Source organism: Martes martes (genome assembly GCF_963455335.1).
Source record: "Martes martes genome assembly, chromosome: 12".
Taxonomy (NCBI): domain Eukaryota; kingdom Metazoa; phylum Chordata; class Mammalia; order Carnivora; family Mustelidae; genus Martes; species Martes martes.
The window spans coordinates 25,206,117-25,217,038 of record NC_137900.1 but is presented as its reverse complement, the minus strand read 5'-3'; the positions used below and the strand labels follow the sequence as shown (position 1 = coordinate 25,217,038).

General features: G+C 48.8%; 1 protein-coding gene across 1 annotated transcript; it reads right to left on the bottom strand.

Annotated features, from left to right (window-relative positions):
* Positions 1 to 408: 408 nt before the first annotated feature.
* Positions 409 to 9,736, bottom strand: LOC308353335 (spermatogenesis-associated protein 31D1-like; the record flags this gene model as incomplete). Its single annotated transcript, XM_080820187.1, is given in 9 exon segments — positions 409 to 426; positions 821 to 1,444; positions 6,245 to 6,475; positions 6,479 to 6,937; positions 7,028 to 7,267; positions 7,269 to 7,361; positions 7,364 to 7,456; positions 7,460 to 8,436; positions 9,577 to 9,736. Coding segments are annotated over 9 exon segments (2,895 nt in total).
* Between the last annotated feature and the right edge of the window lie 1,186 nt (positions 9,737 to 10,922).

The window sequence follows — 10,922 nt, the reverse complement described above, 5'->3', positions numbered from 1 at the left end:
TATCCTGGAGGGTGGTAGTTGCCTTGTCAACATTCCTACCACTAATAGCTAAGTGATGCTTTTGTTCTGCAAAAAGCATCCTGAGTCCAGCAGCTAAAGAAACACCCAGGGAAGGGAAGCACTTCCAGTGGGAAACCTCAATGTCAAGTTTAACGTGACTCACAGGAGACTTTTGAGCACCATCTAGGGTATTCTTTGACACTACCCCAACCAGCCCAAGATCAACCCGAACAACACCGCCCCACCCCCACCACTGGAAAACACTCCCATTCAGAGTTCATCCACCTGTGGGATCCTCAGATCACTGACTTCTAAGTATTGATTAAGCTACTGTAACACAATAACAGTGAAGAAACAACAGTGGCTTAATCATTATTTTCTGAAAACTATACCTGTCTTTGATCGTCCTCAGATATAGAAGACTTTCTGTAAAGGGTGAAAAACATTCAATGAGGGGAGAGGTGTGAGCTGCTATACATTTTTAGTAAGGCTAAGCCATGGGACAGGAGAGAGAGCCGAATTCCTCAAAGTTCATCAGAGAGGGAATGGGCTTTTGGGGGCACATGATACATATTTCCCAAGAGGTCCAGATTATTAGTCACCTTTTAGAAGCTGAAGGAAGCAATCAGTAACAGCTGAACTGATACACCCAAAACCCATGCTCCCAAGACAGTACACAGAACAGCCAACACGTTATTAGAGAAATATTTATTCCTCACAAGGGATTATTTTGGGGTAGGAAATGCCCCCCCAAAACCCTCTCACTGGAATTTCCGGAGAAGTTTTCTGTCTAAATAGTAAGAAACACATTTCTGCACACTGTGCCTTCAGCAGTCCTGAGAGTGGCTGGAAGCCACGGGGCAGCCTGATGCCCGCAGGTGGCCTTTGGGTGGGACACGGGCTCCCCGTGGGTCATGGAGAGGAGATCCTTCTGATGCAGTAGCTGGTCCTTAAATGCCCCAACTTTCTGGGGCTGTCTGTCCTTGTTTCTGAGCTGTCTGTTACTTCCAGTAAGGCCTTGGCCAGCAAAGACAGCTGCTTGCTGGCAGGACGTGGGATTTGTCTCCTTACGGGCGGGAACCCTGTAGTTGAAAGGATACCCCAGGACAGGCTGTGCCTGGGCCTGCACTTGTGCTTTCTGCTGAGTTTTCCCAAACTTGGTTGGGGAGGGAAAGAGCTGCCGAGGGCAGGTGCTGCCTATTGCATGCCAACGCCCCATTCTCTCCTCTTGGAACTTCCCAATCGTTGTCATGATTTTCTGACCTTCGGGCGTCCTGGTAAAGACAGCCCTGCCTTTAAGTAGGCCTCTGCTTTCCACAGATGATAGGGGACTGCACTTCTTCTGGGAGTTTTGTCTTTTGCATTTTATCCCAGGAGTAAGCCATTGCAAAATATCCTTCCTTTTTTTTTTACTGAAAAGGCTTTCAGGAGGAGGCTGAGCCTTCTGTGAACAGCTTTCAGGAGGCAGCTAACCTTTCTGTGATAGGGTCTGGGAAGGCTGGCTTCCCAGCTTTACCTTCCATACTGAATCCTCAGTAGGGAACCTCTTCTTCGATGCCACATCTTCAGTTGGGAACCTGTTTGTTCTCAGTTGGGATGCTCCCAGTCCTGCATCCCCTCCACCAAGCTCTTGTGCCTTGGAACCCGGAGGCCTCATGGTCTTTACAGCAGGTGGGGGATTCTTATTCGGGCACTTCCTTATGACATGCGTAGGGACCCAGGGATCCTGCTGTTGTTCCATAGTAATTCCTGTGTCCTCTGGATGGACACGCAGCACCTGGGAAGCTTTCGTGTCCCCACTGGAGACACCCTGGGCATGAGTCAGTGAGGCCTTATAAGTCAAATGATCTGAGGCAGGGGGCAGGCCAGTGCACTGGGCTTGGGCCTGGTTACGTTCCCTGTTCTCCAGTGAAAGCTTTAACTCACAAAAGAGTTATTCTTTGAGATTCAATGATTTAGGATCTTGCGCAATTCGTATGTTTGGTGGGATGGCGGTTTTGACTTGATGCTCAGTCCCCTGTATAATTTGGGAGCTAACTGGCTTGTTGGTTGTCAAGATGCTACGTTGTGATTGATGCATATGAAATTCCTTGGTCCTGAATATCTCCCTGGACTCTGTGGGCACAAAAATAGGATCTGGATTCTTCATCTTTATGCCTTGTTGCCCTTCTCTTCTACCACCAGAATTTGCACTCTTACCTTTGGCTCACATCTGAACGCACCTTGCCTTGTAGGCAGCCTTGGGGGCCGTCTGTTTCCTACGGTGCCATGTCTGACAGGTATAAGAGTACGGCTGCCGTCCTTAGTTTTCAGAACATCCTCTGCCAACTGATGGTTGATATTAGAGGGTGATTGCCTCAGAATTCTCTGTTCTTCCTTGCCCAAAATTAAGGTGGCAGGGAGAGGATGAACGGGGATGGGGGCTGAACTTGCTGTTCCTGCTTTGTCTCCAAGGAGAGATTTCAAGCTTGCCAGGTTTACCGTTTGAAGCCTCCAGGTTTACAGTTTGCCCCAGAACTCACGTTGGTTGAGGAGGAAAGGCTAGAATGGAATGTGGGCTCTTCAATTAAAAGACCTCTATGATTTCATGGACCCTAGGCAGAAGGCCCCAAGTCCCCCTCTTATGAAATCTTTAAACATGGTCTTCCAGCTTCTGTGCTGCACTAGGTTCAACAAAGGGAAGCTCCTGGAAGGTACTCAGGGAGTAGTCCTCAACCTCTGATGGTGGCAAACTTCTCTGGTTTATTTCAGTCTGGGATTTCTCAGAAAGAAGTGATGTGTGCCTCATAGTATACCACGAATTCTGCACAGTCCCAGGCAACTGACCCTCATTGATTTCCCCAGATTCTCTGCTTAAATGTATATTCAGGGCATTTTCAAGTTGTTTCTGACCGTAGTCTCCACGGACACCATGGAGGTTTTCACTGATGGGCTCCTAAGTTCTTTCTCAGACACATACCCCATATTTTATTATCTGAAGAGCTAACCGGGTCACTCAACAGATAACCTTTTGGGCCATTCTCTGGGTTGTGTCCCTGATCCTTCTCCAGGTCCTCATTTTCCTTCTCCAGATTTTTGTCCTTCTCCGAATCATTGTTATCCTTCTCCAGGTCATCTTTTTACTTTGCCAGGTCACTGTACTCTAGCTGAAGCATTTCTGGGTCCTCCACATACACACTTTTAGAGACACTCAATTTGATCTCACTCTTATTAGAGTTCCCTGAGCGTCCACGATAGCCCTGAGACTCAGGTAGCTGTGGAAGAGTCCCGGGACCGCTCATCATTGCGAGAGACTCCTAGGTCCTGGGGGACAGGCCCCACTGGTGTTGGATGATGCTCTTTCCAAGGGAACTCTCTATTTTTTTCCAAATCTCCTCACTGAGAGGAAACTGTGCATGAGGGATAGAGATAGCAGCATGGTTCTGGGAGGGACAGAGATTACAACTTGGGCCTTGGCGGCCCAGGGTTTGGGAGAATGGTTAGGAGCTGAAGGACAATAATCCTCTTGGGATCTTTGTACAACAATGGGTAAACCCCACACATGTTTCTGCACCTTCTACAACATGTTCCATTCCAGATGTTGCATTTCTGCTGATGTGAGTCTCTCGGATTCATTCTGAGGTCTGTGAACACACACTCCACAGACCTTGTTGTTGGGTAGAGGACCAGATGGCAGGATTGGGAGTGGGGATTGAAGGTGGGCCTGGGGCTGGACATGAGGGATGGGTAGGGGCTGGGTTTGAGGCAGGAGTTGAGGCAGGTTCTCAGGCAAGGATGGAGGAAGTGGATGGGGAACTACTGGGGATTCCTGCTCTGGGAGGCATTCGAGATGTTATGTGAGGCATTGGCAGCAGGGAAGAAGGACTCACTATGAGGAGTTTGGAGACCCCGGAAGAGCTGGATGGGGGTGTGCTGTCAATGGCCCTCCTCCAAGGTTGTAGGATATGGGCGCTGCTGATGCATAGGCAACTCCTTTGACTGGACTTTGATGCTCCAGAAAGGAAGGGAGGATGCCAAATCACGTTTATCAGCAATTGTTTGCCTTGGAAAAGAACCCTTTGTTTCCTTCCACCTGAGGAAGCCACGCTTCTTTTGGATTTGTTTCTCTAGAAGTGCCAGGGCATCAGGGCTGAGAAGTGAGAGGTTACCAGGCTCTACAAGGTTGGCTGCAGGGTCTCCCCTGGAAGACACCTCTGAAGAATGCAGGGCTTGATGGAAATCACGTGGATCCAGGGTTGAAGGGAAGAAGTCTTTGGCATGAGTTTGCCACCGAGGGAGCTCTAAAACTGACAAGCTGGAGGGGTCAATGCCTGTGATTGATGGGACATAAGTAGACAACCCACCAGGGCTCTCTGGGCATGAGCTCTCTGGAACAGGCTTCCTGGAGATGGAAATCAGTTTAGATTGAGTCACAGAGAAATTGCAGTCCGGTGGCGGTGAGCTGAGCGGGTTGGTGGTGTGTGATGATGAGCAAAGGTCTCAGTGAGATTCACCATCCGGGATGACTCCATTAAGGTGCTGACCTCTTGGGAAAGGGTAGGGTCCAGAGAGAAGATGGTATTTAGAGACACTATCTGTTTGGACAGACAGCTGAATGGAGTTACCCTAAACCTATGCTCCCAAGACAGTACACAGAACAGACAACACGTTATTAGAGAAATATTTTTTCCTCACAAGGGGATTATTTTGGGGTAGGAAATGCCCCCCAAAACCCTCTCACTGGAATTTCCGGAGAAGTTTTCTGTCTAAATAGTAAGAAACACATTTCTGCACACTGTGCCTTCAGCAGTCCTGAGAGTGGCTGGAAGCCACTGTGCAGCCTTATGCCCGCAGGTGGCCTTTGGGTGGGACGCGGGCTCCCCGTGGGGCATGGACAGGGGATCCTTCTGATGCGGTAGCTGGTCCTTAAATGCCCCAACTTTCTGGGGCTATCTGTCCTTGTTTCTGAGCTGTCTGTTACTTCCAGTAAGGCCTTGGCCAGCAAAGACAGCTGCTTGCTGGCAGGACGTGGGATTTGTCTCCTTACGGGCGGGAACCCCGTAGTTGAAAGGATACCCCAGGACAGGCTATGCCTGGGCCTGCACTTGTGCTTTCTGCTGAGTTTTCCCAAACTTGGTTGGCGAGAGAATGGGCTGCTGAGGGCAGGTGCTGCCTAATTGCACGCCGATGCCCCAATCTCTCCTCTTGGAACTTCCCAACAGCTGTGGTTATTTTCTGAGCTTCGGGCATCCCAGTGAATGCAGCTCTACCTTTAAGCAGGCCTTTGCTTTCCACAGATGATAGGGGACTGCCCTTCTCCTGGGAGTTTTTGTGCATTTTGCATTTTATTCCAAGAGTAAGCAAGCCATTGCAAAAAAACCCCTTTAAGAACAAAAAACAAAAAACAAAAAACCGAAAAGGCTTTCTTTCAGGAGGAGGCTGACCCTTCTGAGAAAGGCTTTCAGGAGGCAGCTGACCCTTCTGTGATAGGGTCTGGGAAGGCTCTCTTCCCAGGTTTACCTTCAGTACCGCGTCCTGGGTAGGGAACCTCTTCTTCAATGCCACATGTTCCATAGGGAAACTGTCTGTTCTCGGTTGGGATGTTCCCAGTCCTGCATCCCCTCCACCATGCTCTTGTGCCTTGGAACTCGGAGGCCTCATGGTCTTTGCAGCTGCTGGGGGATTCTTATTCTGGCACTTCCTTAAGACATGCTTATGGATCCAGGGCTCCTGCTGTTGTTCCATAGTAATTCCTGTGTCCTCTGGATGGACACACAGCACCTGGGAAGCTCTCGTGTCCCCACTGGAGACACCCTGGGCATGAGTCCGTGAGGCCTTATAAGTCAAACAATCTGCAGCAGGGGGCAGGCCAACGCATTGGGCTTGGGCCTGGCTATGTTCCCTGTCCTGTCCCGTTAAAGCTTAAGCATTAACTCATGCAAGAGTGGTTCTTTAAGATTCAATGTGTTAGGATCTTGTGGAATTGGTATGTTTGGTGGGATGGTGGTTTTGACTTGAAGCTTATTCCCCTTTGTAATTTGGGAGCTAACTGGCTTGTGGGTTGTCAGGATGCTAGGTTGTGATTGATGTGTATGGAATTCCTTGGTCCTGAATGTCTTGGTCCAGGATTCTTCATCTTTATGCCTTGTTGCCCTCCTCTTCTAGCTCCGGAATTTGCACTCTCACCCTTTGGCTCACGTCTGAATGCACCTCGACTTGTAGGCTTCCTTGGGGGCCGTCTGTTTCCTATGGTGTCATGTCTGACAGGTATCAGAGGACGGCTGCTGTCCTTAGTTTTCAGAACATCCTCTGCCAACTGATGGTTGATATTAGAGGGTGATTGCCTCAGAATTCTCTGTTCTTCCTTGCCCACAGTTGAGTTGGCAGGGAGAGGACGATCCGGGATGGGGGCTGAAGTTGCTGTTCCTGCTTTGTCTCCAAGGAGAGATTTCAAGCTTCCATCAAGGGAGTATGTGGACTCTTTCGATTTAAAGAGCTATATGGATTCAAGGACCCTAGGCGGAAGGCCCCAAATCACTCTCTTATTAAATCTTTTAATATGGTCTTCCAGCTTCTGTGCTGCACTAGGTTCAACAAAGGGAAGCTCCTGGAAGGAATTCAGGGAGTAGTCCTCAACCTCTGATGGTGGCAAACTTCCCTGTTTTATTTCAGTCTGGGATTTCTCAGAAAGAACTGGTGTCTGCTTCATAGTATGCCATGAATTATGCACAGTCCCAGGCAACTGACCCTCATTGATTTCCTCAGACTTTCTGCGTAAATGTATCTTCAGGGCATTTTCAAGTTGTCTTTGACCTGTAGTCTCCACAGATACCATGGAGTTTTTCACTGATGGGCTCCTAAGTTCTTTCTCAGAATCATACCCCATTTCATTATCTGAAGAGCTAACTGGGTCACTCAACAGATAACCTTTTGGGCCATTCTCTGGGTTGTGTCCCTGATCCTTCTCCAGGTCCTCATTTTCCTTCTCCAGATTTTTGTCCTTCTCCGAATCATTGTTATCCTTCTCCAGGTCATCTTTTTACTTTGCTAGGTCACTGTACTCTAGCTGAAGCATTTCTGGGTCCTCCACATACACACTTTTAGAGACACTCAATTTGATCTCACTCTTATTAGAGTTCCCTGAGCGTCCACGATAGCCCTGATACTCAGGTAGCTGTGGAAGAGTACTCGGACTGCTCATCATTGTGAGAGACTCATAGATCCTGCAGGGCAGACCCCACCGGTGTTGGATGAGCCTCTTTTGAAGGTTACACTCTAGTTTTTCTCTGAATCTCGTCACTGAGAGGAAACTGTGCATGAGGGATAGAGATAGCAGCATGGTTCTGGGAGGGACAGAGATTACAACTTGGGCCTTGGTGGCCCAGGGTTTGGGAGAATGGTTAGGAGCTGAAGGACAATAATCCTCTTGGGATCTTTGTACAACAATGGGTAAACCCCACACATGTTTCTGCACCTTCTACAACATGTTCCATTCCAGATGTTGCATTTCTGCTGATGTGAGTCTCTCGGATTCATTCTGAGGTCTGTGAACACACACTCCACAGACCTTGTTGTTGGGTAGAGGACCAGATGGCAGGATTGGGAGTGGGGATTGAAGGTGGGCCTGGGGCTGGACATGAGGGATGGGTAGGGGCTGGGTTTGAGGCAGGAGTTGAGGCAGGTTCTCAGGCAAGGATGGAGGAAGTGGATGGGGAACTACTGGGGATTCCTGCTCTAGGGAGACATTCGAGAAGTTATCTGAGGCATCAGTAGCAGGGAAGAAGGACTCATTTTGTGGAGTTTGGAGACCCCGGAAGAGCTGGATAGGGGTTTGCTGTAAATGGCCCTCCTCCAAGGTGGTAGGATATGGGCGCTGCTGATGCATAGGCAACTCCTTTGACTGGTCTTTGCTGCTCCAGAAAGGGAGGCAGGATGCCAACTCATGCTTATCAGCAATTGTTTGCTTTGGAAACGAACTGTTTGTGTCCTTCCTCCTGAGGAAGTAACACCTCTTCTGGACTTGTTTCTCTAGAAGTGCCAGGGCATCTGGGCTGAGAAGTGAGTGGTTACCAGGCTCTACAAGGTTGGCTGCAGGGTCTGCCCTGGAAGAAGCCTCTGAAGAATGGAGGGCCAGAAAGTCTTGATGGAAATCACGTGGAGCCAGGGTTGAAGGGAAGAAGTCTTTGGCATGAATTTGCCACTGAGGGAGGTCTAAAATTGACAAACTGGAGGGGTCAATGCCTGTGATTGCTGGGACATAAGTAGACAACCCACCAGACCTCTCTGGGGGTGAGCTCTCTGGAACAGGCTTCCTTGAGATGGAAATCGCTTTAGATTGAGTCACAGTTAAATGGCAGTCTGGCGGTGGTGAAGCAGACCGGGTTGGTAGTGTGTGATGAAGAGGAAAGGTCTCAGTGGGATTCACCCTCTGGGACAACTCCAGTAAGGGGCTGACACCTTGGGAAAGGGTAGGGTCCAGAGAGAAGATGGCATTTAGAGACACTGTCTCTGGACACTATGGTCCACTGAATGGGCATGATGCAGTGGGACAGGAGGAAAGGCAGGGGGCTGGGCTGGGAAATTGTCCATTGGGAATTTGGAATGCAAGGGAGGAAAAGGCTCTTGTGGCAAAGAATCACCCGGTGGTGAGGGTGGAAAAAAGTGTGCCACAGGTATCACTGGGTTGGGTAAGAAGATGGAGGCAGGTGGTGCGGAAGGCTCAGGCAGCGAAGCTGGTATTAGCTCTCCTGGAAGGGCTGCTAAGTCAGGGGAGAGAGTGAATGATGAAGAAGTCACAGGAGCTGTGGAAGCCAAGGGAGTAGGGCCTGCAGGAACAGCAGCCGATTGATCTCAGCAGTTGTGCTATTACACACCTCACAGGAGGGGTCTGGACATAACAGTTGATGGAAGTGGATGGTATCATGATGCTGGCCGAGGGGGCTGCAGGAGACAGGAGGTACAAAACTTCAGCCAGGACCAGAACAAGGGGAAGAGGCCATGCAGGCCTGACAAGGGAGGGGCCACCTGATGCCTGGTGTCCCTTCACACTGCCCACTTTTATGACTTCACAGAGTACTCAGTAGCCTTCACCACCAATACCTGTTCCTATGGCAACCCCCTCCCATGGCATGACACACTGGAGTGAATTCTGAAATTGCATAAAATGTGCTCTAAGAGGCATCAGGATAGAAGGGGAATGATTTGTCACCTTCTTAATACAGAGATCAGCTTCCGGGTCTCCTCCACTTCTCTTCGGTGGCATCTGTTGTCTGAGAAACAGGAAAATGAGTTATGTAGTGAAAGTAGAAAGATAGGTAATAATACAGGAGTCCTCTTATGGGACAGCCTTGGAATGTTGGACTCTGAAAGCCCTTATAATCAATAGGTGAGGGCAAATGGCCAATGATGTGAAGCTTGTTAGTAATCTTGCTTTATGTATAAAGTACTTTCATGGCAATTATCCCATGTAATGATCAGACCTCCTCTGTGAAGCAGAGAGGTCAGTGGGTACCTCAGGGAAGACTCCTGAGTATCTATGATGTCACAGAGCTTTCACAAAGTCAGGAGACAGAACTTCTGACTCTTGACATCTCTCACCTATTGGGCAGCACTCATTGTCCAGATCCATCACTGCTTCATGCTCAGTAATGGTCAGAGCAGGGAATCTGAGAAGGGTTTTGACCTCTGGCTGCATTTCCATGAGCCTCTCCTCTGAGGCTTCTGTTTTCTGAGAGGGAATGTATCTAGCAGCTTGCATCCTCAGAGATCCTGGACTGGGTCCTCATGGAGAGGACAGCAAGGATCAGCCTTGGAGAGCTCAGGTGGAATAGGCAGAACCTTACCTTCCAGAGTCCCACTTTTCCTCATCCTCTTGGCTCTGCCCTGACGCTAGAAGAAAAATAAGAATGAGGGAGGTTGGAACCTATGTCTTAGTTTTCTCTCAGAAATGGAGACATTCTTTATCCAAGAATACTAGGACTTTATTAAATAGAACTTCGTGTTCCCGCTTTTTTCATTTTTTTGCTTCTTTGAAAAACTCTGAGGAGTTTGTCTTCAAGGTCCACACATTCTCAGTCAGAAGTCCTTTGTTCAATGAGGACATAGAAAATGAACCCTGACAGTCACATCTCTGCTCCCTTAGGTAGGACCCTGTATCCTAGGCCATAGCTCAGACCCCACTCTCTCCTCAGAGGCTCAGCACTATTCTACTTATCAGCCCAGCATGAAGGAAGACTTGATCAAGTGATGCTTAATCTGGGAAAGTGACTCATGATCAAGTGCTGGGAAACTTTGTTCTTTTACACAGATCCCATTTTCTCAAAATAACCCAATCCACGAGTATGGATTCCCTGTGTTTGGGATTTTACCCAAGACCCACCACCATACCCAGATAGATTGTGAGTTTCAATCTTAGTCCTTCCTTAACCCTTAATCCTGCCAGGCCTCTTTTCCTAGAGGAACGAATGTCTGTTCTCTTAAGACTTCCTGTTTTAGGTGTTTCTCTGACTCTGCCAAACTCATTTTAAAATTTGGGATTGGGGGTACCTGGACAGCTCAGTTGGTTAAATGTCTGCCTTGGGCTCAGGTCAGGATTCCAGGGTCTTGGAATCTAGCCCCACATTGCATTCCCTGCTTAGCTCTCCCTGTGCCCATTCCACCCCCCCCCCACTCTGCTCACGTGCTTTCTCTTAAATAAAATCTTAAAAGTAGATTGATTTGGGATTAGAAATGGAAACCATAATAATTGATGTTGAGACACCCCCCCCCCCCCAAGGATTTCTTACCTTTTGGGTGGTTTTGGACTTCCAAGTTGGAAATGGAATCCCCACCAGGTAGCACAGGAACAGAAGGAGAAATCCCAACCCACACAGGAAGGTGAAGTTGGGATCACTCTCTAAGCATGTTGAGCCAAAGCTCAGACATGGTTTAGTATCACTATTCAG